This window comes from Aythya ferina (genome assembly GCF_964211825.1).
Source record: "Aythya ferina genome assembly, chromosome: 5".
NCBI classification, from domain to species: domain Eukaryota; kingdom Metazoa; phylum Chordata; class Aves; order Anseriformes; family Anatidae; genus Aythya; species Aythya ferina.
This window is the reverse complement of record NC_140301.1, coordinates 45,242,918-45,270,839: the sequence shown is the minus strand read 5'-3', so window position 1 is coordinate 45,270,839 and position 27,922 is coordinate 45,242,918. Positions and strand designations below refer to the sequence as shown.

The 27,922-nt window shown below is 40.8% G+C and overlaps 2 protein-coding genes across 7 annotated transcripts; both read right to left on the bottom strand.

Moving 5' to 3' along the window:
* Positions 1-84: 84 nt before the first annotated feature.
* Positions 85-2,214, bottom strand: SAA2 (serum amyloid A2). Its single transcript, XM_084522477.1, has 4 exons — positions 2,081-2,214; positions 1,597-1,726; positions 740-878; positions 85-291 (listed from the first exon to the last, which is right to left on the bottom strand). Exons 2-4 carry the CDS (start codon positions 1,697-1,699, stop codon positions 150-152), a joined length of 384 nt encoding a protein of 127 aa, XP_084378603.1. The 5' UTR covers positions 1,700-1,726; positions 2,081-2,214; the 3' UTR covers positions 85-149.
* Positions 2,215-5,850: 3,636 nt separating this feature from the next.
* Positions 5,851-27,784, bottom strand: HPS5 (HPS5 biogenesis of lysosomal organelles complex 2 subunit 2). Of its 6 annotated transcripts, XR_014694042.1 has the most exons (24): positions 27,616-27,784; positions 27,238-27,397; positions 26,699-26,809; positions 25,797-25,861; positions 25,098-25,290; positions 22,501-22,638; positions 21,969-22,180; positions 21,585-21,656; positions 21,272-21,360; positions 20,136-20,314; positions 19,751-19,909; positions 18,542-18,701; positions 16,396-16,519; positions 14,623-14,769; positions 13,805-13,879; positions 12,513-13,114; positions 11,074-11,197; positions 10,756-10,911; positions 10,150-10,269; positions 9,743-9,856; positions 9,318-9,424; positions 8,368-8,653; positions 7,755-7,942; positions 5,851-6,604 (listed from the first exon to the last, which is right to left on the bottom strand). XR_014694042.1 is itself a non-coding variant. In XM_084522457.1 (23 exons), exons 2-23 carry the CDS (start codon positions 27,373-27,375, stop codon positions 7,882-7,884), a joined length of 3,432 nt encoding a protein of 1,143 aa, XP_084378583.1. In that variant the 5' UTR covers positions 27,376-27,397; positions 27,616-27,784; the 3' UTR covers positions 7,268-7,881. The 6 variants fall into 6 exon arrangements, 2 of the variants coding, with proteins under 2 accessions (XP_084378583.1, XP_084378584.1); XR_014694043.1 differs by lacking the exon at positions 5,851-6,604 and having other exon boundaries at positions 7,268-7,942; positions 9,318-9,472; XM_084522457.1 differs by lacking the exon at positions 5,851-6,604 and having other exon boundaries at positions 7,268-7,942.
* Between the last annotated feature and the right edge of the window lie 138 nt (positions 27,785-27,922).

Here is a 27,922-nt window from a genome sequence, read left to right as displayed (position 1 = left end):
CTCCCCGCGCCGCCGCCCCCGAGGGACCCCCCCCACGGCCCCAAACCCTTCAGAAAAGGCGCTTGAGTGTAAACCAGGCGGGGCTCAGGAAATATTGGCGGTTTCTTTATTGGGGGGGCGTGAGGGAGGGGGAAGGGGCACACCGCGCGTTAGTATTTGCTGGGAAGGCCCGGGGGTCTGTAGCGGTTGGGGTCCCCGCCACTGCGGCCCCATTTGTTCGCCTCTTGGTCGGCACGGGTGTCTTCGGCGCCTCTGCCGCTCACGCCGCTTTGCCAGTTTTCACGAGCATCACTGGAGGAAACAAAAGGGGCCCCGTGAACCAGCCAGCACAAACCCCCCTCACAGGCATCGCTTCGTGTTCGTTTCCTCACTCGCCTAACGTTAGGTTTTCCGCGGGACTGCTCAGCACCTGGTGCAGACACATGCTAAGACCTTATCTGAGCACAGTGGTGGAACCTGTGACTTATGTCAGGAAGTGGGCCAGCAAGGAAAAATAGCACTTTTCCACCAAAAATGCAGAGATAAGAAATCTGCCTGCTCAGGAAGAGAAGAAAGGCTCCCTGCCATGTGGGAAGGGAGGCACCTTTCCATCTGCAGACAGCCTGCTCAGGCACCGACTGCTTCCCCTCCCCTCTCCTTCTGGGACAAAAGCTGTGTGTGTGTCAAGAAAGACTTCACTCTGACTGGGATGCCCAGATCCCTAGGAACTTGCTGTTAACAACCAGAGAAGCTCCCTTACCTGATCACTCTGGCTGCCCAAGCACCACCAGGTCCTCTTCGGGCAGCATCGTAATTGCCACGAGCATGGAAATATTTGTCAGCACCTATATGGTTTGCCTCGCGCATGTCCCGGTATGCTCTGAGCATGTCCCATGCTCCTGAAGAAAGCAGAGAGACAGAGGCGATGTTAACTTTAAAATCTCGTCCCTGCAACAGCCAAGTACCACTTCAGCCAGAAGCTCACAGGCTGCTGCTGGGCCAGAAAGCTGCATGTGTCCCCAAGGCTCCCTTGAAAAACCTCTTCTGCTAATCTAGGGGAGGTTGGCAAAGCAGAAGAAAGGGGGCTCCTTGGGGAGACCCTCATGGAGCCATGGAAGTATTGCACGGCTTGGCTGGGGCACCATAGGGGCAGGTGAAGCTCAGCAAGCAGGCAGTGGCCCTTCAGTTCCATGCTGTGCACCACAGAAAGCACCTGCTGCACTTTGGGGCTTTACCAGCAGAGGGTTTGTGCCCCCAGCTTGTCCACAAAAAGCTCTCCATGAGCAAGTGACTATTCCTGCAGTCCTTGTGCCTTGTTTGGCTGCAGGGGTGCGCCCAAGCCTGAGCTCTGGCCTGTCACATCCTTTGTGCTGTGCTTAGAAAGGCCCAAGGAAAAGAAATGCAGAGGTGCTCCTCCACATTGGCTTTTGCACGAGAGTTGCCAACAGAAAGTGCCAGCGGGGGCTGACCGGGGCCCTTTCCCAGCAGCAACCAGCAGGGGTCCCTCATCGGGAGCTGCAGACCTCCCTGCTTGGAGGGCTGAACCCACTGACTGAATATAACCCGTGCTCGGGGAGGCGTCCTGAGGGAAAGACCTGTGGCAACAGAGCAGCTTACCTCCAGCTGCATCCAAGACAAATCTTCCGCCACGTGTAAATGGGTTGTCAGCACTTGCACACACAATAACGGCGAGCAACACGAAGCAGATACAGAGCCTCATGGTTCCCTGTCCAAGTGTGACACGGAGCTGGGAAAAAGAGAGATTAACAGTTTTAGAGCTTTCGATAGAGATTTCTGACACAGCATTCATACCCGTGCCCAGGCAGCTGCAGGAGCAGTTGTGCAGCCACCCCAGTGCTAGCAGCCAGCCCACGAGCCCACTTCTTGCCCCACAAGAACTGATGCCTCATGTGCAAACATGAGCTCAACACAGGACTCTTCAACAAAGACAGATGGACAGGAGACACTTGTGTTTTAGCATTCCCTGCAGCTCCTTTCATGAGTACAGAGAAGTCCCACATGCTAAAACATTAGTTCTTTCCCCCAGAAAAAGAGAAAAAAACACACTGCATGCATATTGTAAATTCAGAGTATCACTCACCGCTCCAGAAAGGCAAAGCCAGGAGGAGATGAAGCTTGTCTCCTGTGCTCTCAGAGAGGGTATTTATAAGCGGTTCAGGCTCCCGAAAGAGGAAATTGGGCAGAATACCCAGGGGTGGGAATTCCCCAGCACTGTTCATTTCAACACAGAATTTCAGTAAGCTTGCCCTTGTCCTGGCTAAAGTTCATGGATCCTGTTACACAACTTTTTAGAGTGTATGGTGCTTCTTTGGTGCTGTCCATGGAACTATTTGCTCCTCACACCAAGCAGACTGAGAAACAGCCTCAAGGACTGAAGTGTTCTATGTGTTTGAAGTATTATGGCTGACTTAACAGTCACGCTTTTTTGGGACTTGTGCAGGACAGAGCTTGTAGGGGAAGCTGCCTGATCACCTGCATTTACCTCGGAGCACAAGATTGGGTCTGTTTCTGTGCACAAGTGTATTGGGCTTGTGTGGCAAGGGTTTGGTAGCCGGGGGGCTGAGGGGTGGCCTCTGTGAGCAGAGCCCTGCAGCTGTCCCAGGACAGACCAGAACCAGCTCCAGTCAGCTCCAAAAGGTTCTGCCACTGTCCAGAGCTGAGCCAGTGAGAGACGCTGGTTGGGCCTCTGAGGCAGCATTTAGGAAAGGGTGTGGAAAAAAAAAAAACTGCTGCACAACAGCAGATGGAAGAGATGTGTGAGAAAACATAGAAACAGCCCTGCAGGCACCAAGGTCAGTGAAGAAGGAGGGGAAGAAGTGCTTCAGGCACTGGAGCAGAAGCTTGCCTGTGGAAAGACCCATGGTGGAGCAGGTGGATGTGGCCTGGAGGAGGCTGCGGCCCAAGGAGAGCCCTCACAGGAGCAGGCCCTGAGTCAGAGCTGCAGCCCGTGGAGAGGAGCCCACACAGGAGCAGGGAGTCTGGGGGGAGCTGCCACCCGTGGGGTACCGGTGCTGGAGCAGTTTGCTCCTGGGGGATGGATCCCATGGTACAGAGCCATGTTGGAGGAGTTCCTAAAGAGCTGCTGGCTGTAGGAAACCATCACAGCATCAGTGCAGGAAGCATGGCATCCCATAGGAGGAACCCCACGGGGAGCAGAGGCAGAGAGTGACCCTGAAGGAGCAGCAGAGAAAAAGCATTAGGGACTGACTGCAGCCCCCATTCCCTGTTCCTCTGCACCACTCAAGGGGAAGGAGATAGGAGAGGGTAGAAGAAGGGAAGGTGCTTTTAGTTTGCTTTTAAGTTCTCACTGCTCGAGTCTGTTACCAACAGGCAATAAGTTATATTAATCTCCCTTACACTGAGTCTGTTTTACTCATTACAGTAACTGGTGAGTGACCTCACTGTCCTTATTTCAGCCCATGAGATGTTTTTCATATTTTCTTCCCCTGTCTTTTTAAGGATGTGGAACAAGAGAGCAGCACGGAGGAGCTTAGCTAGCCAACAGTGTGGAACCGCAAGGAATAGCCAGCACTAGTAGGTGCTGGGCTGACAAGATGGATCCCAGAGCTGATGGAAGTGTTGCTTCACAATGGAGTTAAGAGCAAACTGTGAACATGTACATCCTTGCTTTAAGATAGCATGTACTTGTGCCACCCTGAGGAAGGCCTAGACGGTTTGTCCTTCTGTTGGTTGCTCCCACAGATTCCTCTCAAGGGACTTTCAGCCATCCTGCTGCAACAACAGCTCTGTGGGGCTCAAGGAGGCTAAAGGAAGGAGAGGTTTTAATGCAGTAATAAATGTTCTACCAAAGGGGAAGTTCAAACCCATATAGCCACATCTCTGCTAGATTTTAAGACTGCCATATCAACTGTCAAGCCCTATCGATGTGGTTCATAGTTTGTTTACTCACTGTCCTACTCTTGGTTAGGGATCTACTCAAGAAGTGCTTGGTGCTTACTTCCCTTTTAATAACAACTAACAAGTTTCTTCTGCAGAAGGCTCTGGACTAGGCAAGCAAAACATCTCCCATTGTGCAGTCTCATACACAATTTAACAAGTTTGAATCACAGAGAGTTTCTTTAAATTCTCTGCAGAAGAGGTAGGTATTGCTGCTCTGTTCACAACTCTGTCACTTACATGTAATTAGCAGTTGCAGTTTAACAGCAGGGGCATGAGGTAAAAGAGGTACAATAACAAACTGGGTTAATAAAGTGCCAGCAGCTGTCTGTCTTGGTCTTCTTCCTCCAAAGAAAAACTTACTTAAGGAGAACAAGAGGTATTTTCCATAGACAGGCCTGGAGCAAAAGGACAGATATTTTCTTATATGCCGTACCTCTAAATTCAATTATCTGGGACAAGGAGAACCTGTACCCTAACCCAACAGAAAGGGAAACCTTACAAAAAGCAGGGAGCCATTGTTTTGCCCTTGCTACCCACGAATCACGTCTACCAATGCAACACCACAGTTACTGTAGGGACTGGAGTGCCAAGTTTTACCACAACTCTATTCACACCCTACTGATGACTCATGCCCCTTCAGTACATCTCTGCTGGCTGCAGAGCCCTGTCTGTCTCCTCTTTTGTTTTGATTTAAAGTCAGTCATGACTGGAAAATAATTCCTATAAACTGAGGTAGAGCTCGCTCACTAGAACTCTCACATATGCCCCTGTGTCCAGGGACCTATAACAGAACACTACCTGCAAAACTGACATAACCTAAGGACCTCTTCCATACAAGAGCTCAGACATTTTTTGAGCACAAAAGGCTCTTTTGAGTTTTATAATTCAGTCTGATGTTTCACATTTCCACTAAACCAAGCTTTTTCCTGCAAAAAGCACAAACATGAGAATAACTGCAAGAAGACAAGTACTGGAGCATATCCTTAGATCACGGAGTGTATCCTCCTAACTCTCCTGAGCCCTGCTTTCCTGTCTCTTCTTGGCCTGCCTTCCCAGTCACAGCCCTTGGCCCACAGAAAAAAGTTGCAGCCAACAACTGCTCCTTTTCACAGAGACATAGGCAAGCTGCCAATGAACAAGCACCAGCGTTTGAGCAAAATATTCCCTTCTGTTCTAGCACTGAAGCACAAGCTGCATGTATACACCACGTAAATGTAGCATATGTAAGAGCCACTCTGAGACTGTCTTCTGACTTTATACACACCAATACAATTAAACCAAAACACTACTCAGTTCTACCCCTCAAACTGTTTTTTAATCTTAAGTATGTATGAATGCAGTCATTTTGCAATCTTGGTATTTTGCAACCTAAATCAATAAGCCTCTGATTGGGAAATGGTATGAGGTGAATTCCCCGCTCAGGAACAGTAATACATGCTGTTTTTCTATATTCTGGGAAGATGGCCTTGTCTTAGCTTACTCAAGCAAGAATTCACTTCCGGACTTCTGCCATGCCAGTCCGTGCAGTAATTACGAGCATTGACATCAGGCTTATAGACTTAGTAACTGCAAACATGGCCCCTCTTCAAGAAACAGATCATATGTATAGATGTTTACCTTAAATAAAATGCAGCTCCTGGTAGGTTTTGATAATTCTAATGGTGAAATAAGTGTTTTGAGCCAGGTAGAGGTTGTTTGGTTTTTTTTGGAAGAGGAGGAGAAAAAAGCTGCTTCACTGCAGGCTGGCTTAATTGACCAGTGGTGTACGCTTAACTGGCTGATGAAGAGCTGGTAAGGGGGATCCTTCAGGAAGCCTTAGGATGATAGCGTTGCTCTGTACAACTAAATTCTAAGCATGAGACCATCTCATATCACAGTTCCTTCACATTATCCATATATGATGAAAGCATATACATTAAGAATAGGAAGCAGCAATTTTGCTGACATGTCTTCAAAAAATAAACCCTTACTCTTTATTGACAACCAAGTTAACTGAAGTCATCAACACAAGCTCACTTTAAATTACAGATTTTAACAAATACTTCCTGTTACATTAGCTGTATGACTACTACAACAAAAAAAAATAAGAACAAGAGAAACTTTGGAGTGGAAAGTTATGATTTATTTAAAAAAAAAAAAAAAACACAACCCACCACTCAACAAAAGTTAATTGAGTGTACAAAATATTCCCCGAAGTGAAAAAGACTGCTATGTATACAATGCACACGGAACAAATAAAGTAGAACAGTTAAATCTAGAGATAAGTCAGCTACATTCTTACAAAGCCAGCTAACTTCCCCTAAGAAAGGCAACACTAGTACTCAGCTAAAGCTTTGATGTACTGCATGAAACAGTTAGGCCTAACAGTCACTGAGGTAGCAGTGTGTTCATTTGGCAGATAAACAGACACTGACATCATCCGACTTGTTTAACCTCACCACATACTGTAAGTGCCTGGGTCCTACTCGAACAATCTTACTGTAATGTAACATAAGGGCATGGTGTGCTTCTCACAGAAGGATCTGTGCTGTTTCCATGTCAAAATATAAAATCTGAAGTGTTTGAAGTTTTCTTTTTTAGAAGTACTTACTTACTGGCTTTTCCACAAGCAACAGTATTAAGAGATGAAAGCCTGCTACTAATTCTCTATCTGTAGCTTCATTTCCTCTAGTGAAGTAACCAACTCTCCACAATAAAGTCTTTCCTGCAATTGAGATGAAAGAGTCAGACTGCATCCATCCAAGTCGGAAAGCTGTATTACTATGGCCCTATTTTGATGAAAATAAAAGCACTATTTGGGAATAGTGTAAGTCCTGCAAATCTGCCTAAGATTCTTTTCATATCTGTATAAAGAAATGCTTTCAAGGCATTTGTTGTCCAAATTACAGATTTTGAAAAGAATAAAGTTTTGTTCTAATGCATGCAATAGCTTTTTTATTGTTGTTGTTTAAATGACAGTTGGAAAAATTGATTATTGATAAGACAATGTGAGGAAATTGTGAGAATCTAACAGTGAAAAGGGTCAAAACTAGTAGCTTAAAAAGGAAACTGTTCAAACAGGCATTAAGTGCAGAAACAGTACTCATATAAAACATAGTTCTGTAAACAAGAAATTAAACCCAAGTGATTTTACGAGTCTTCATATTATAACAGATATTTAAAGATTTCTTGCTCTATGGCATTGATCTGAAATAACTCTACACATTCAGCTTTTAAGAAAATATTAGAATAAGATATGTGGTCTTCTTGCTTTCTAAAAGGTCAAAAACCACTGTGGAATATTTCTGTCCTGAGGTCTGTCAAAATATCACAGCCAAAGTCTACACTCATATCTCAAAAGCAGATATAGGCAATTTAGAAATGTCACTTTTATAGTTTAACAGTGAGTTTATTTAGTAAGTTCTTTTCATCAGGTTTCCATTAACCCACTCCTGAGAAATATTTTCTCATTATTTTAAGACTTGTCTCAAATAATTAATTGCAAATGGATAAGAACAGTGCATATAATTTAAGAGGAAAAAATACATATCACACCAAGTACTTCTACAGCTACTTTAAAAAGTAAATATTATTTACAGGAAAATGAAAAATTACGTGCTTAAATCTTTCCCAGGAATGGCTTCTTGTGTTTGCAAACAATGAGAAAAAAATCTATACACCATGATTTGATCCTTAGGGGCTCATACCTTTAACGCTTAAGTCATGCAGACTCAGAAAATAAATTAAGGCATTTTCATCTTGGAAATCTGTGAGCTTAATTTTGAGATAAATACTGGATTCTTTTGACTGAAGTTCTGGAGTGTAAAAACTCATCTCTAATGAATAAGAAAGCACTGTGAACAGCTCCCAGATACCTGTCAGACGGATGTTGGCTCAGTACAACTGAATTTTTAGGGAGAAGCTCATTTCTTTAAGAGCCTGAAAATTTAAGAGGCACTTTAATATACACATTACAGATCCCAGAGTTTTCCCACTTTTTTTCTATGCTTGCTGAGACCACAAAAACCGGTCACACTTGTCCAACATGGACTGAATCAGGGCTCTGCAAGAAAATCAAAGGAAAAGAAAAGGTTAAACTGTTGAAAAAAAAAAAAACTAACAATAGAAACAACAATTGTTTTGCTTTTTAAAGCATTTTGTCAAAAATTGTCAAAAACACGATTACGTATCATGACATCACCATGCATGCTTTCTCTGGAGGGGTTGGATCAGACTCTCTACAAGACGAAACCTCCTTCACATATATCTAATGTATAGTTTTCCATTTCCTTTTTGCACCCCCATTTTAAGGTAGCTATATTGACAATACATAGTTCTTAAAAGGAAATTTTTCATTGAGTTTAAAATTCAAGGCAGAAGTGTGAAATATTTTATCTTTTTGTTAACTGAAAAGAAACTTTAAAGCACCAAGAAGATCTAAAATGAATGGTGTGCATATACAGATCTTCCGTTGATGCATCATCTTACCTTTGCCTTTTCTCAGCAATTCTCAGTATCTCACACACTCCAGTAAATCTCTCAGACAATTCTAGCATCACGCCACACTCTTGCAATAGAGGCAAGGCACGATTTGGGCCAATGGCCTTTGCTAGTAAGAGAGCTATGTTTTCCACAGTAATGCAGTTTGGCCAGCTGGGGCTACCGTCGCTGGCAGCATTTCCATTCTGTGGGCCATGGTGGTGGAAAACAGCGCTGTGATTTTGTGCGAGATGCAGAAGAAACTTCCATTCTTCTATAGTCTCTGGAATTGAACCTAAATGCAAAAACAAATATGTTACCTTGTTTGTAAAACAAGGTTTATTACAAGCCTACTGTTTTAAACAGATCCATACCTAAAAAGGAAGCTAGCTATCCTGTTTTTCTCTTTGGAAATGCAAGAAAATCAAGTGTCATCAACAAGCAAATTGCATACAGAACTGTATTGCCTTGACTGACTCAGTGTCAAGATTCAGTGCAAAACTTCGCAATACTTCAGCATTGGAGGCTTTGTCAAGTCAAAAAACAAAGAATTGTTTCATCTTAAGGCTACTGGGACAATACTTTGCTCACTGCAACTTTGTGTGTATAAACATGTGTAGTGGGGGGAGTTCTGCGCCACATGGGGAGGCTAGCTTTTCCTCCAAATCTAGCTTTTACTCCTGATAAACAACCCTACATTCCTGAGGTGTTAAATGTTTTCTAGCGTTCATGAAACACCATGTGAAGATGCAAGAGCGTAACACCCACTTAGGTTTTTCAAATATGCTGCTGTACACCAAGCAAGTGGGACTGCTACCAAAACACTTCAAAAATAAAAAAAGAAAACAACCCACCACCAACAGAAACAGCTTATCTCCACTTTTGAGAAACTTAATCAGCAGAGACTAAGGGCAGTTCTGATGTTGCAGAAATGTGTACACAGCTTAAGATTCACTAACCATCTTCTTCATTCAATAGGCTCAAATCATCCAAATGAGCAATATTAGTAAAGGCTTCTAATCTTCTATCCAGCTCCAAACAGAGGAAAAGGTAACCAGGCCAAAACCTTAAATAACAGAGTAAAAATTTCCAGGAATCAAATATTCATCCTAAACTGAAACAAAGAACAATTAAATATTCACTTAAGGAAGACAGAAGCAATTGCACTTCTTGAATGCCAACAATCATATGGCTCATCACAGAGCAGGCTCACAAAGGTATCCGATGCATTAAATCGGACTCTTAAAATTCAACCTCAAAACAGGAAATGTTTTTGAGTGAAACTTGTTCAAGCTAGGACCAGATAAGCGTTTTTTGTTTGTATCTTTTTGGGATAAGAGTACCAATGAAGCAAGTATAAAGAATTAGCAAGCTTTCGTCTTACCCATGTGATTTACAGATGTCTGCCATTTTCTCTTTTGTAACAAAATCAGCTGGGAGTTTAATCAAAAGCAGAATGAGCTGGCTGTAGCCCCATGTAAACAAATGTGATCGTGGCCTAGACAAATAAAATTTTCATTTTAAAACATTAATGGTTTTCTTCCATAAAAAGTTCTCTCTACAAGAAATTCAGGTTTATCAAGTAGAAGTAGGAACATTAACAAGACATGGCATAGTCTCAGCAAGAACAGTCATTCAATAAGGTGTTACAGGTAGTTATTTAATCCTTTGGTTGCTTCTGCTGAACTCTGCAATATGCAAAATGCTCCAAGGATTCACTGACATCCAAAGTGTCATATAAAACCTAAGCCTTTTTGCTGCACTCAGAACCTCAGGTGAACCCCGCTTTACCTGGGATTTCCTTCCACATCCACAGTATTTGCTCTTTGTGGTGCATCAAGAGAAACCGCCAAGCACAACCAATCCAGTCTTATTGATTCCGGTTGCAGAAGAGATCTAAGAAGAGATGGCCTACAAAACAAAGCACATGGGGAAAAAATACTGATTTTAAATATACCAGATACATGGAGACATAAAAGTTGCACATGAGCAAATAAATAAATCATGATTAAAATTAAGTATGGAAAAAAAATAGAATCATTTATGTTCCTAGGGACTGAAGGGAACCACTGAAACCCATTAAGTTGACAGAGGTTGGATTCCCCTTGCTTTTTTTTTTTTCCCCCTAAATACTGTCTAACCTGGGTATGCTGAACAGTAGGCACAAGAACAAAAATAGCAGGTTATTTTGAAAGTATGTTGCAGAAAAAAAATATTAGAACTAGCACCTAAGCTAATAAAATCCATACTGATAAATCAACTAAAACTGGCAGAATGATCTGAAAACTAATGATAAAGAGCACCAACCATAGAAATATCAAAACAGTTAAACAAAAAAAAATTTACAGCCACGCGATGAAGGCAGCACATAGGTGAAAGGCTCTCTATTCCCTTTACCTTTTATCCTCTGGCTGTGACTTCAGCAGGCTATCTAAATATGCTAAAAAGTGAGTTGGATCATTCCAACAAAGCTGCTTGATATCAGAAGGTGAAATAGAGGGGTGGAACTTGATTAAGGGCCGAAGAGCTGTTTCCCCAAATTTTTCATAAAGCCTGAAGAGAGACAGAACAAAAAACACTTTCAGAAAGGTGATCTTCTGAAGAGATTCCCAGAAAGCTTCATAAAGTGTGAAGCTCTCAAAAACCAATTCCTGCTAGCAAGTTCACAACATGGAGAAGAGGGGAAAAAAAAAAAAAAAAAAAGGACTTGGCTACCTTTGAGCATGTACCAGTAACAGAGGGCCATCATCCCAGGGCCCCAGGTCATGCAACAGTTTCACTATTTTCAACATATCTTCATTTTCCATTGCCAAAGCAACAGGACTGTGACAAGTTAGTTCTGAAATAAATCAGTGCACATGTTACAAGATACAAACAATGTTTTGCCTTAACACACACAAAACTGTTGTTACATGTACAGATACAAGTTACCTTTTCTACTTCCTTAGAACAGTAGCAACAAGTGAACACTTGCTCATTTCATGGAAGTCAACATCACTTGGAGGCAGGGCTTCCAAGTTTCAGTTATAAATGATACAATGAAGGCACAGAATAATATTCTTGATATATTTCTCATTTCTGAAGTCTTTGGACTTCAGAGGATGCAGTTTTTCTCTAGTAAAAAAAAAAAAACACAAGTGCACACTGCAAGACATATGGCTTGCTGAATATAATGTAGATCTGCAGTTTTCAGTATAGTATGTTTTGCTTCTATTAATAAATAAAAACTTCTGTGAAGTCAGTGACCAAACTGAAAGCAGAATTCATCATAAACCAAGATCCTGATGAAATGTTGGTATCAGTCTGCAAACACGAGTACAGTCCAACTGAGAGCAAACTGGGAACGTATACATTACTTTAAAGCTCTCATGAAGACACAAATTATGAATAAATTCCAAGAAACCCAGCACCACATGCCAACCATCAAAGCAAGATTCTGTTCTTTGACTGATCTCAGTTAGTGCCAAATTAATGCTAAGACTTTAAGTCACTCTTAAAAGAGAACACAAAGCAGAAACCGCATACAGAGAACAGACATAGTTCTGTTTTCCAGTATAATCAAGAAGCTTTACTTCAATAAGACTAAAGAGAAATCAAAAATACCAAAAGGATTTCTGCAGAAAAGGGAAGTTTGAAGTGATCACAAGCCATTCACTTGCATGGGACCATTCAGCCTTTTTTCACACCAATGACAGTGCTCTTTAAGTCAGGCCTTCCATTTCCAATGCAAATACTGAAGTCCCATCTCCAACCTTCTGCTTTATTTCTATAGATATTTGATTTTACATAAGATTTTTCTGCTTGTTGAAGGGCATGTATTTGCTTTCACAAAGATCTGGTCTGTAATTGCCACACTGTTCAACCAACAAGCTCCATATACATTAACAGCTTCAGAAGTAGTTTCTATGGAATTGCAAGGTGAGGCTCCTCTCTCCTAGGAGCCAGTAGTTTTTCCCTGTATTAGCCTTCTGGGGAACAGCACACAAACCCCAAAACAGAACAAAACCTTCCACCTACCAATCACCTTTCCCCACTATATTCACAGAAGGAAAATTTGCAGGCATAAATGGGAATATTCAAACTTTATTTTCTTTTTCTTCCCAAACAAGAAGTCTTTCTCTCAGCCTACCAGTAATAAAATTTTCATTAGTTACCTTTCAATCCTGCGATATATGTATTCCATACATTAGGGCTGTTTGCATACGTGGTTATAATGCACTGCTTCAGTCTTTTCAAATCCAGAAGAAAGAAGTAGCTTTGTATAAACCTACAAGCCAAGGTTGACAAAGCTGCTAATGGCAGACCTTGATCAGAGCTTTCCTCTGAATCACCATTTCCACAAGAAAACACACTCAGCTCAAAACACAGAGTTGTCAGCTCCACAAGATCTTTCTGAACATCTGGTTCTATGTCACATGGAGCAGAAATTTGAAAGGAATCACCCAAAGGTCCCTTGAAATTAGTACTATTTTCACATACAGTTTGGCTTTCATAAGTTTCATCACTACTTTCAGTGCAGTCTTCCAAGATACTATTCGGTTCTTTTTCTACTAGGTCTCCACCAGTTGGATCTACTTGCAGGTTTTCCTCCAGGATTTCCCTCTGTTCTGCAGCACATCCAGTCTTGTTCTTCCAAACAGAGGAATCAAAACGCTCTCTGCTGCCAAATTTTTCTTCCAGATAGACAAGCCATTCTCGTAAAACCCGTCTCATGCACTGTGGTTCTAACAAAACCAGGGGATCCTGGAGTTTGGCTCTGTAGAAAAAAAAAAAAAAAAGAAACTTGCTACGTTGCTTCACAGCTGTAAGACATCACAAGTAAAATATTATGTATGTTTCGTCCAATTCAAAGTATACTCCTGAACTTGACTTACAGTTAGCTGCTGTTTTTGTGGTTTTGAATGCAAACAGAATTTAAACTACTTGCACCATCTGCATTTGCTGCTGTACTTCCTGATTTCCCCAGGCTTTCTTTCAGAACTGATTTTTCACAGAATCATCTAGGTTAGAAGAGACCTCCAAGATCACTGAGTCCAACCTCTGACCTAACACTAACAAGTTTTCCACTAAACCATATCACTAAGCTCTACATCTAAATGTCTTTTAAAGACATCCAGGGATTTTTTGTTAGGTGCATTTGTATGTGTGTGCACATTGTGTTAGTGATTTTTTTTTTTTTGCCATTGTTGTAGGTTGTTTTTTGTTTGTTTTAAGCATGCTTGTAGTTAGGATATAGTTACTTGGTGTTACCCTTTTGTCCTAACCAAGCTTATAGTGGGTTTTGCTTCGTTTTAAATGGGGGAAACAAATCATTAACCAAAATGAGAGCCTTACAGGTAACATTAATAGACATTTACAACATTACTTTTACATGTTTGCAATGAAAAAAATCAGTCATTTTTCTACTAAAGCCCAACATATCGACACTAAAAATTGCCCAGCTTACATTGCTTCTGCTGTTGCAGCCTTGAGATCTCTTAGATGATCCTCTTCTGGAATCTGGCAGCTCTGTGGTTCTGATCTAGAAAAATACATTCATCTCAGCCTTCACTGAAGTATTGTATTTAATAATTTACATGAGGATATTCCTCAGATTTGCCAGGAAACAACATAAATTCCATTATTAAAAAAAATAAAGCTCCCATTTCTATAGAAGGAACAGCTCAACCAACAGAAGTTACAGGTGAATTGGACATGAAGAGCAACCATAATAATGTTTCTGTGACCTTTATTATGGCTTCTGCTCTAACTACAGTAGATTTCTGAAGACACTAAATGAAAAAAAAATAATATGACACCATATGAAAGTTACCATAAATTATCAAATTACTGGAATATGAAACAGTTAAACTCTGTGTTAACTGGACAGCCATTACGTTTTATAGGTACCATAAAACACGGTTTGAGGGAGAAAAGCGTGTTGACGCCCCACTCTGTAAGTGCAGGACAAACTGTTGGACTCATACCCCAAGCAGGCATCAAAGGTATGCTACGTAAGAGTTGCTGAATACACTACATTCTTACAATTCAGTAACTACAGCACTGCGGAGACTGCATGCTCCAACATCCTGAACCAGTTTCTAGGTAAGAAGCCAGCAAGAACCAGCTAAACCCAGAGTAGCAAACAGCAGCTGTGAAAACAAACAAACACAACCAACCAACCTGAGCTCCTCATTCTCCTTGAAACAGCACATTTTCTTTAGACTGCTAGCCTCAGAACACCCAGCAAATGCAATTGCTAAGACAACATGATTTTGCACTCACACTCTCTCTTCCTGGGCAGATGCTACCAGACTGACAGCCACCTCCTGCTGGTGCTCATCATCCTTTGCTTCTTGCCTCCCTCTAATATCAGGGCTCACATGAAGCGTGCCAATCTTTTCCGTAGTTTTGCGTACAAAGCTGGAAACACTAGAAATCAGAAGTTCAAACACGTGAAATTCAAAGTTCACAACTGAAACAAGCAAGCACTTTCTTTCCATTCAAACCATCGTTTCAGACATCTTTATAACCTGAAGAACTTCTGAGAAAAGGATCATACCAGTGATGGCCAACGAGAACAAAAGTTCCCTAAGAAACTGCTCAGAATTTGTGCTTGAGTCGTGGTCTGTAGTATCGGCACAAGAATCAAAAACTGAAGTACTTAAGACTTGTTTTTTTCTGCTTGAAAACATAGGCTTTCACACTAACATTAGTGCTTAGATTTTGACGTATTTGCACAAATAAACGCAGACTGGCTACATTTCATTTTAGGGCTAATAAAGCATCAGGAAAGCATTAGGAAATGATGGCCCCCTTAGTAGTAAGAAATGATTTTACAGCACTCAGAGTTAATTCTTCGATTATAAAGCTCACTAAAATCACCCTTCTCATCATCGATTTTTGTTTTCCCTGCCAGGTGTTTTATTCAAGAGAAATCCCAACGAGCACACAGAAACCCATTTCTACCATAAGGAGAACCACATTATCCAGAATTGAACAGAGACCTCAGCCTCTTGCTTTCTGACTAAGAACTAGTTTAGGAGCATTAAAAACCAAAACAAAACACACACCTTCTTTTAGGATTACAGGGAAACTTTAAAAAGCAATAGTAAAAAAAAAGCAACTGTTTTACTTTATTTAATCATAAATAGAACATAGAGGGTACTTACTTTTAAGTTCTAATTACTATTACTGTTTACACTCAAACTCCTAAAAGTTGCTTATGATTTAGAAAGAACTCATAACAATGCATGTATGTCTGAAACCTGTTCTGAGATACTCACACTATTGATATCAACTACATTTTTTTGTTGCAGAATATAATTGACATACCTAAGTGATTAAAGAAGAGGTAATATTCAAACTGTCATTATGGAGCAGTAACATTTTGTTGAGGAAACACACCAGTTTCACAACAATTATTTAAGTTATGTTTTTATCACCATTTGCTTTATATGTTGAAGTGAGTTTTTAAAAGGCAATTTGATTTCTGCACAAAATGGATGCTACCATATTTACTTGCACCTGGAGTAAACTACCATTATTCTACAAACATTTGAGGAATTCATTAGATTTACTGAAAGGTGCATATGTGAGGAGAGAAAGATGGCAGGCTAGACAGTACACTTCACAAGTGTGTTTTGGCAATATCTAGCACCATTCAAATGTTTTAATTTCTGCCCACAAGCCCTTATCATTTAGAAATCCAAGTAGCACAAAAGCTAAATTCTAAAACAATATTTTTAGTAAGTTTCTTTTTGAGTACAAACCACTACCACAGTTTACAAGGTTATGTTAAATATTCTTAGCAGACATTCAGAAAAGTAAGGCTGAAATCTTGGCTGCACTGAAGCTTACAGCAGCTCTTCGGATCTTCATTAGAGTCAAGATGAAAGCTTTAAATAGCCTAGCAAACCTGACTGCATCTCCAGTGTTTCATTTCAGGTGTTACATTTTTGCAGAACAGAGTATGAATTAAAACAGACAATGCTACAAATTCAGAGAACATAAAAAGGGAAGGATGTAATGGATGAATGAACCTCCTGCAAATTTTACCTTTCTTTCACAGCTTGGAGAGAGACGAGAGGAGATGGGGAACGAAATGACAAAGGAATACTGAATGGGAGAAAAGTCTCACTCCGGTCAGCCTCAACCGCCACAGATGCATGAGATACGTTGTCTAACAAATGGAATTGAAATAAAGAGTCATGAAACAATGGCCTGGCAAAAATGAAACAATGAAATAAAGCACAAGTCACTAATTTATTGCTAGACAATCTGTGTGGGATAATCATATTTTTCGGTATTTCACGATGAAAATTATGTGGAGACAGAAAAGCACTACCTAGTCTCACGGACCATTTTATTACCAACTTCAAACCTTTTGGTTCTATAATAAGGCAAATAACATTCCGTGACAACTGTCTGAAAACTTACAATCTATACATAACCTCACAGCTCGTTTCAAAGACAAAAAACTTAATTTAATTCACTGTTAGTTATTTAAGCAGATAGGAAAATTTAATGTGGTAATATGCATCAACTCACACAGCCCTATTTCCTAAAAGGGAAACTATCTCTGAAATACAGAAACACAAATCTTGGTTAAGGTGTAAATCACTCCTATTTGAAGGGACTTCAAAACACAATTAAACCCACAACCCTGGCTTTTGACAAGAATCACAGGAAATACAGAGCCCCTGACTTGTTCCTTTTCACTGTTATATACCTACCTGTATCTACAGGGTGTTTTGATTAGTCATTTCCTCATACAAGCACACTTAAGCATTACACTTAAGGGGTGTAATGAAGAAAAAAGGATACTTTTGAGTAAGAATGACACTGTTTTGCAACAGTCAGACCTATCTGCACTGCTGAGAAGAAAAGATGCTGTGCTATTACAGAACTTCCAACAGAATCCACTCTCCTTCAATAGGGCCTAAAGGTCACAACTGACTGGGACCAAAAGGCTGCTTTTGTTCATTATACAAATTAGCAACCTAAAAAACTTGTGACATCTTACGTAAATATGATCAGGGAAACCAGCTGCAGCACAGCAAAAAAAAAAAAAAAAATGAAGTCATTCATTAAGTCTATCGCTTTTAAATACCAAATGAAGTACATGTGCTTCAAGAATCATCTAGAACCTCTCTAGATTAGCAAATTTGCTATCACTTACTTAACAGATAGAAGAGTTTTAACTCACAATGCTCAAGAACTATGACCCTTCATTTTAGAGTTTTAATGTTAGGGAACCTTCCTGCACATTTTCTCATTTGTCATTTTTTTCGGTGAACGAAGGTAAAGAGACAAATGTAAGCATAAGGGCTACAAACATCGTGTACCTTAGTCAGCAGGACACACTACTGACAAACAGAGAAGCAAAAATTCTCCCACTCTACTGTGGCTTTCCTCCAGCAAAGCATTCAAATTGTCTTCCTCCTCAAACATCTCTGCAACAGCTAAGAGCAGCCTTTTTATTGGAAAGCCTCTCTACCGCACCCTGAACTAAACAAGCTCCTTATCATCCCAGGTTTCTTCCTCTTCAGAGCAGAGAACAAGACACATTATTTCACTATGCTTCATCTAGCAACAGGTATTCATTAAGAAACACTCCCTGAGTAGTTAAAATGTTAGATATTAACAATTATATCATTCCCATGCTAATGTATAAATGTGTAAGAGGTGATCCCCTTTACAGATGAAATCCTGCAAGAAAGCTAAGCCTACTCCTCCCTAAGCCTACTTGTTTTCCCCAATATAGAAATAATGCCAGAGACAAGACTAATAAATTCTTTCCTGTAGCCAAAAAGGCTGGAAGGATAGGGACATCAAACAAATCTCATTTGAAGCTCAATTAACACTGCCACAGACAGCCAAGACAGTCTCAGCATTAATGCTGAATTGCACACAAAGGGGGAAAAAATTTGAGTGAAACTCTAGCTTGGGAAAAGCCCTCTGGACCTTTTGTATCGCTTCTCATTTTTGTTTATGTGTTTATTTCTGTAGAGCCAGTATTTCACCCCAATGATTCAAGAAAGAGTTTGACTAGAGGATAGGATAATTGTGTTTCCATTGAAAAAATTAGAAAATTTAATTATAGATAACTTGGTAGGAGAAAATAAGAGCATAGAGCAAATAAATTCTTGTAGAATAAATAAATACTGCATCTGAATAACATATTTTCATTAAGAAACATTACCAAGTTCCACCTGTTCATCTTCCTGGTGTGCAGGAAATTCTTTAAGTCTCTCATCTTCTGAGAATGTTTGACTGTGGAGAGAACATGAGTCTTCATCGGACTGACTGCCTCGTCGACTAATAACACGATATATACCCGAGTCCAAGACACTGAAGCTTTCCTGTCAGACAAGGGAGAAAGACCAGATGTTTTTCGAGTTGCACTTCCTTGTTCAACTTCCTGCAATGAATTGAAACAACCATCCCAAGAGAAATAACCTCACAGCCCTTCATAATTCACCATCTGAGAAAGCCCTATGGAAGATCAGATTACTGACAGATCCAGAACAGCAGAGGACACACGTGCTGTTAAAGTCGTAGTCCAGTGACATTATAAAGATGCACGCACTGCAATTGCTTTCAGGAAAGCAGCCTGTGGAACAACTGGCATACTTAGTACAAGACCATGAGACAAAAAAACATCTTGGCTTTAGTCCCATATGTGAACCAGCCACTTCACCCCATGTACCCACATCCAGATGAGTCCATGTGCTTTCTACCAGTAAACCACACCTAGCTAGCACAACTATGGATTCTCTAAAACTGTCTGCTTCTAGACACATGTACATCCTTTGGCTCATGGTCAGACCACATAGTTTACTTTGCCAATGGAAAGGACTCATTTACCATGTCCAGATGGAATTTATGTTACTGTTTTTTAAGCTTCACTTTTTAAATACTTAAAACAACATGAGTTGCTTTTGATCTAACTATGGAATGTTTTGCTTTATTTTTTCCTTAGAGCTTTCTGTTTGAGCTGCAGAGTGAGACCATTTTTAAAACAGGGCTAGGACAGCTCTGAACATTCAGACATTCAGCATTCACCAGATAAGACCACAGTTATAATCAAGATGACCTTTACTGAAGCACGGCAAGGTACAAAACTCAGCTGTGGAGAAAGCTTTCTTTGTATGCTTCTTTGTATCTATCTTTGTCCATTTCTTAACTGTTAGCCATAAAATAACACAGGAAGACAGGGGTGTAAGAGCCTAAAGAACGCAAGTAGTATTATTTCATGCCTCCCTACCCCAAGTAACTTTAAAAAACAGTATTATCACCTATAGTAGACACAGGGAAATCAAAAGCCTCATCTACAAAGAAAATAACAAGATGGTTGTAAGAAAAAGATAAAACTTCTAGCTAACATTTTTGGCATTACCAATACACTTACATGAGACGAAATGCTACTCCTCCTACTGCTGCACGCAGAATCTAGAGGTTCCACTTTCAAGATCAGTTCCTCCAGACGTGAAATGAGGTCCTGTTGGGTTGAGGCATCCAGCTGGGACTTCAAGTGTTCCAGCTTGTCTAGTGGCAAATTTTTTCTTGCCTAAAAATACACAGGGAAACAGAATCATTATTATTTCTAACGCATGCATGAAAAAATTAACAAGGAACTACATATGCAGGCTATTTTTCATACTAAAACTATAAGGTCTAGCAAACTTCTTAAAATCTACGAAAATATGAACCTTGGAAACCCGTGGAACTTATTGTAAGAGAACAGGGAACAAAATGGAGTTACATTGCACATTTACAAAGAGGTATTTACTTACTCTGCAAGAAACTATTGAATTTTGGAAGAGACAAGAGACCCTGGCAGCAAGAGTCCAGAACCCTCTTCTTATCAGACGATCTACACAGCGGTCTACCAGCAGAAGGGAGAGGTGTACAACTTTTCCATTTGTATGCAGACAGAACAGTTCACTCTTGTAAACTGCAATATCCTGAATATCTGCAAAACCAGATGCACAAAAGAAGCATGTTAAGGACTGAAATTGTTCATCAGGATTCCTTTTTGTTCCTGAAGGAAGCTGAAAACCTATTTCCTTGAGCACAAGCACGTGCAACAGCGTAATACAAGTGGTACGGAGAACAAACACTAAAGAGCACTAAGCTAGCATCTAACAACTATAAAGCACAATTCAAGTATCAAAACTTTCCAGAGTTGCATTTCTAGACTGCACCCAGAAGTACACTTAAGCTACTTAAAGTTCCCTTTTCCTTTGAAGGATGAAAAATGAAACAAAGACTGATAAATATGAGAGAGGTACATCATTATTAGCTTTGAAAAAAGAACAAAAAGATTTGGTAGGAGAAAACCTCTTTGACCTTTCAGCAGTTTCCAGAGGAAATAGTTACGCTATGTGCAAACACTCAAAGACAAAGGCATCGGAAACTTAACACCAAAAGGTGGGAGGGATGCAGAAGGAAGAAGTCAAGTGACAATGCCCAACAGTTGTAGGACTGTGCCTATAACCACATACATACAACTATTTATGAGGTGCCACTCATGTGACAAACAAATACACTCACTGGTTAGACAGATGTTAGAAAAATATTTTTTTCAGCTTTCAGCAGTTTGATTATCCTTCACAGGATACCTGGGAATAAACAGCAATGGGGAAAGAGTACTGTGGGTTTTGTTATTACCTCACAGTATTTTGTTACTGTGCTTTAAGATTCACTTTATACCAGGTTTTGTTTCTCAGAAATATGGAGGCTGAAAGGGGTGGGGAGAAGGTTACTAGTCAAGGGTATGTATGACAGATGACAACAAAAATGATTTCTCTGATACATGTTCTGCAATCCAGCCGCAGAAATAGAGCCTGAAAGGCTTTGTGTTAGGCAAGGACTTCGGATACAGCAAACATAACAAACCACATTACAAACTAAGATTCTTAAAGTTTACCTTTTACTTCACTCCAGAGTAAGACTTGAACACTTTGGGGAACAAAGATATAAATGCCTCTTTCCGTCCAGGTCACAACATAATGCTCACTGCAAACAAAGCAGATGTTAACCAGGAAAAAATTAATTGCAGTAGTCACTGTAAGCCAACATCATCCCTACATACGTTACGTACAGCAAATGAGACAGTTGTTTAACGTGATATTTCGAAAATTCTTACGCAAAAACATTAAGTTGATAATACTAATTAGGAGTATACGCAAGTTATTAAAGGATTTTTAAATCTACTTTATCAACAGGAAACCAATACTCACGTCAAATACAGTAGCTTGGGGAAAGATAAAGATTGTGGAGAGCAGCTGGAAGTCGTGCAGTGAGGATCCATCCTGTAAAGAAAAATGATCTATTACAAAACATAACCATAACAGTATCACATTCTTAATCCTTTAAATCTAAACCTGGCTTAAACGTACAGTCTTATAACAGCAAAATTCACTGCTATAGTCACAGAGACACCTACAGAACCAAGGCTTTGGCAATTTTAGTTAATTACTCAACTACTGCTTTTCATTATTAGATGGAAACATGTTAAGATGACAGCTAGGATTAAAGTTTGACTGCACTGGGAGTTTATTTCATCTTCTCAGCTGGTCTTGAAGTCCCTAACTTGTTTATCACCGGTAAGGCTCATGCATTACCTGAGAGTAACAACAGGGAGAGGCGGTGATGAGAGCAGCTGCTTGAACTGATGCGTGCTTTGCACTTCTCCATCAAAGTTCACCTCCCACATCCTTGAGCCAGGCCGCGCACAATATATTAGTGGTTGCTGATTCCCGCTGTTTTTTCCAGCAGGAAAGAAACATGCTCCAAATTCTCCATCTCTTTCTTTGTTACCAATTTTCCAAAACTTCTCTCTAGAGGAGAAAATGCATTTGTTAAGGCAGCATTAACAGAGGCTCTAATTAATTTTATGTTGTTCTTGAAGAATAAAAATACTAAATCCTAACTGCTGAACTGATTGTTTGTTCTCTAAACTCTGCAATGAAAATTCTGAAGCCTGCATAAAGTTTGTAACATACGGGGTGCAGCAATATTTATTAGTTTAAGTAAAAACTCAGATCACGAGCTTTTTTTCCTCTTTCAGCAATTGCTGAAAAAAGTCTTCTGCAGTTAATCCTCCTGGTTGCAGCACAGCCTTGCAAGTCCAATATTTTACAAGTAAAACGTAACTTGCCTCTCTGTATCACACAAATAAGTACGTGTAAGTGAAGATATGAGCAGTCTTCCATCCAAATAATCGAGCTGAACAACACGGGAATCTACAGTGGTTATAATCTGAACAGGAAACATCACAAAAGTGGCAGCAGCCTACAGTTTAAAGAAAAAAGAAAAAAATGCATACTGGGCCTCAGTTCAGCATAAAGATTATTTCATTAAGTTAAAATTGCATAATTCAGAAAAGGCTCACATACACTTGAATGTACAGTCTAAGACAAAGCAAGGCAATGCAGTTCCTCTCTTCTCTCCCCCATTGTGGTGGTTTTACCGTGCTAGACAGCTAAACACCACAACCACTCTCTCACTCCCCCACCTTAGATGAGAATGGGAAGAAGTAAAGTAAAGAACAACTCACAGGTTGAGATAAGGATAATTTAATTAAAGGGAAAAAAAATATAATTATTAAGGAAAGATTATTATTAACTAAATTTAACTAAAGAGACAAAAGGGAAAGAAGAAAAGGGAGGGGGGAAAGAAAAAAAAAAAACAACAAAACAAATAAAGGCTATATAGAAGCGCAGAGGAACAAAATTACACGTACTCTCTACTTCCCACAAATGAGCGATGCTTGACCGCGTCCTTGAAGCAGGGCCTCAACGCACGTAGCCAGTGTTTGGGAGGAAGACTGACATTCTCACAAGAGCCCACCCCTCCCCTCTTCTTCCTTTTTCCACCTTTTATTGCTGAGCGTGACACCACATGGTATGGAATATCCCTTTGGCTGGTTTAAGTCAGCTGCCCTGGTGATGTTTCTTTTCTCACTTTTTTGCCCGCCCTCTAGGAGGGTCAGAGAGAGTCCTGATGCTGTGCCAGCACTGCTCAGCAACAGACAACACTGGTGTGATACCACTACTGTTCTAGCTACAAGTGCAGAGCACAGCACTGTATGGGCTGCTGCAGGGAAAGTTAACATCTCAGTCAGACCCAGTACACCCATGAAACAAGGTTCTAATACTTAGAGATAGAGGAATCTAAGTCATCCTCTTCCCGAAACCATTACTGAAGTTTTCCATTACCAAAGTTTTAAGCAAATAAATCTTATCCTATAGCACACAGACTTTTTATTTTTTTAAGAGTGGGTTTTTTTTTTTTGTAACTTTACAAGGGTCCTTTACTCTTTTGTAAGCTTTGTGCACTTGCCAATGCTCTTAATTCTCCCCATGGGTACTTTCAGCCAAGTCTTATAGAGACAGATCTGAAGGATTACTGAATACAAAAAAAAATCCATCAGATTTAGGTGATTTATATAAACTCACAAACTTTTTCTATTACCCAGCAGTGAATTACCCAAATGCTCTTAATTACTCAAGTCTCTCAGCTTCCATGGGTGCCAGAACAAAGTCCTAGACAGACTTCTACTGGAAAATGCACTCCCATTTTCTAGTGGACAATCACCATGTTTGACAGTTTAAAGCTGTCTTGTTATGAACATGTCAGTTGCTAACTTTCAACAAACTGTGCTACATTTGAGATTCAATAGTCTTAACAGGCCCAAGCAGGCACATATTTCATGGGTTTTGCCCTTCTCCCCTATCCTTCCACAGCTGATTTTCTTGCTCTTTAAATGCAACATTCTTGCTACTTTTAAGACAATTTTCCTTCTAAAATCTCTCATGAGGGATGGAAACAACCTGAAGGAACATGCCTACTTCCACATTGTGCTGCATCTTACCAACCAAAACGAGAAGTGACCTAGTCATGATAAAATTTGAAACACTGAAAGACTAGAAATCAGGCTGCTGCTATTCATTAATGTGAGTGCCTTTTGCACAAAGTGTAATTGGTTTAAACTTTGTGTCCACCCACCATTTGTTTTAACTATTCCACATCTTTAGGAATGAGAGTATCCACACAGAGGCCAAGAAATACACATTCAAGAAGGATAAACATGCACAGCTTTCATACTGATCCAGAAAGCCCAGAAAAAAAAAATCAGTCTGTGACTGCTCTTTCTCAGACTGACAGATGAGCTGAGGACCAAAACATGTGGCTGACACTGCACCTGGAGTCTAAGGGGTCCAAGGAGTCCATCAGGCTCAGAAATGCCAGAACTGCGTACTTGGATCCTTATCAACTCCAAGAGGAAGAAGCTCAGCCAGTACACACTATTTTAATACTGCTCTGTCCTATACTGAAGGGAATTCTATGAGACCATGCTTGATCTTGATCACAGCAAACAAATTTTAAATGAACTGTGGATTTACTCAAATCTCTGAAGTCTGGACAAATTTCTGTCAGAACCTACCCATACAAAGTCAGCCTGAATCCAGCGCCTCTGTGTTGCTAAATCACACAAAATTTTTAGTTCTATACATTAAAAAACAGTTTTACGCTGAGTTACTAAATTAGCTAAAAAAAGGTTTGGGTATGGAATTGCAAGGATTTCTACTGTTATCTCAGTAGACTGTTTCTCTTGCAGTCAAAGCTACACAGAAAGTTTGCTTTCCCGACACCCAAAACAAGTTTTCCTCTGTTCTACATCTCTTTAAAAAAGAATCCACACAGCACCGCCTGGGAACCTCTTTATCTTGAGGTATGTGACACTTTACCTTTCCTTGTTTTGATGTGTTAATCTTGATGGCTGATACTTTTCCCACATGATCTCCTACAAAAACACGGAGGGCTGCTGTATCCCAACATAGAGCTGTGACTTTTCTGCCCTTATGCTCAGAGGAAACATAAATACGTTCTGGTTTCCCACGACGTTCCTGATTCAGCTCCCAGACTACTACGAGACCTTGGCTGCAACATTTAAAAAGAAAACACAGCTTGAGCATAAGCGTTCTAAAGGCATTCGATGTTTTATCAGCGACAAAAACACATTACCCCAAAGAAATATAAAACCTAAGCAAGAAGTTCACCTCAGAGCTGACATTGCCAGCAAAGATGCTAAGCATAAGGAAAAATATGCATTTAAATTTTAAACAACGTAAGTGATATTAACTGCAACTTTCACTCTGCCATGTCACTGAAAACATTTCTTCTGATGCTGAAGGGTCTCAAGGGTACATTTATCATATCTTTGCACGCTGAGCTCTCTCATAGATGTTCTGTTACAGAAATACAGCTTCTTCCTAGAATAATTATGCCAGAAAAAAATATAAGCAAACTACCCAGAATTATTCTGTTGAAGCCTGTACCAGTTAATTCCCTGTCCCCATCCAATTTCTCAGCAGATGTCAGCCTGAAACTTACAAGTTACTTCAAAATATTTATCCTCTGTTCAGGTTTCCAAGTACATCGCTCACCTGGTAGCAACAGCAACGTAGTCTTCATCATGCAAACAGCAGGCAACTCGGGAAATGGCACCTTCCTGAAAGTAAGGTATGGCAGTAAGCACGGGTAAGAAACATTCTTGTACTATGTTTGCCAGAACACAACTTTTATCTCTATGAAATAAGAGATTAATGTCAACAGCTGCTACCAGTTTGTGGTGATACAGGTGCTTTTGTTTGTTTGGGTTCTGTTGGCAAACACTGAGCTTACTCTAAGAAGCAGTAGCCAACAACACAACTGGATCAAGAGAATCAACAGCTCATCCTCCAGCCTGGGAACACACAAATCAGTCTCCTATCCTTGTATCTATAGAAGCTGTTTTGCCACAACTAAGCAAGATGTTTGCAACCTCCAAAGATGGTTGCGTTCATTTTATAGTGGGAGCAACAATGGCTCCCAGGAAACAGTATGGGGTGGTAGGAACAACAATCCCTATTCCTTGACCTCCTTCAGAAAAAACAAGCAAGCCTACATTTTCTTTGCCTATTCAGGTAGTTCGTAGTTTGGATACCCAAACAGTAGTTATATACATGTTAGTTGCTCTGGTTACACATTCGAGGGTTTTCTTTGGACTCAAACATTCAGGGGGTGACTTTGCTGCTGTTGTTAAAAGTAAGATTTGGATAAGCAGAATTCTGTCCCTCTCAAGCCGTTTCTTTCACACCTCATGAAACACATTACGCCACACGCTCTGGGGACACCGACCAGCACCACAACCCTTTTTAACATGTAGCAGTTTGAAATATTACCTTATTTGGACAATTTAAGGAGCTGAAAATACCCATTGAGTCTTTTAATAAAAATTAACATTAAATCACATCTTTCCCAGTCCCAATTCCCCTGGATATTTTTCTCCAGAATATTTTACCCTTACCTTATGAGTAAGAAAGAGCCTTTGCTTCCAGCCATCTCTCTGTATAAGATTCAGTCCTCCTCCTGAGCTACCCAGAGCTATCCATCTCCTCGACACAGCTATACATGTGCACTGAAGGCATACAAATCATAAGGCAGAACACACACACTGGTAAGTACAGTATCTTTTCTTCACGTTATTATTATTTTTTTTTTTTTTTTTAAATTCACTGCTTGCCAACTTCATGTGCCACTCCTCAAACACGAGCTGCAGAGCCACCACTAAAGAAATTAAAATTCCTTTTTCTGAGAGCCAAACAAATGGTAGAAGATAACAACTACTTAAGATTGTATTTTTTCCCTGTAGTTGCATTAAAAAAACACTGCAGCAGGATTCTGTCTTCACTTCTTCTTTTTCTGTGATTCTCCACAGCACAACACCCATAAACTAACACGCACAAACTCCCAAAGAACATGATAGAGCTTGTGGGCTAATTAGAACAACAACTGATTAGGATAACTTCTTAAATTGAATAACAAAAGCAAACATCACAAACTCACCTTCAGACGACTAGAATCCAGCCTGAGTGCAGAAAGCAATGGATCCAAACATTCAAACTCTGCCAGGACATGGTTGTAAGAGTCCGGAATGACTGGCGCAGAGGCCATAGGTGCATAAGGCTGGCAGCACTCGCTCATGGGTACATCACAGCTGCAGCACCTACCAAACAGAAGGTAGGTTCGCAATTAGCCCACTTTTTAGCGTTACAACAGATTTTTTGCGTTTAAAGAGACTATAACAAGAAGAGGAAAATGCTCAAGGAGCGTTAGACCTCAGCATACCAACACCACACGCGCACCCGGTTTTAAACTTAGCCAAAGTTCCGCAGGCAGAGGCTTATTGATGTTGAGCACCTACGCCCAGCCCCAGAAGCCTACCTTCGGGGGGCGTTACGGAGCCAGAAGCACTTTTACAGCGGAATGTGAGGAGTTCCGATGGGTGCGCCGCCCAGAAACCCACAGGCGAGCAGCTGGGGGAGGCAGGACGCAGGAGGCGCCGCACAGAGCCCGCAGCGGCCCCGGGCCCCCCTCAGCAGCCCCAGGGGCCGCCCCCCTCGGCCGCCGCCTCACGCCAGCGGCCGCCCCCCGCGGCACGTGACCCCCGGCGAGGGGCGGGGCGAGCGGGCCGCCGGCCGCGCGAGGGCGGGCGGGCGCGTGACGCGCGGCCCCGGGCACGTGACGCTGA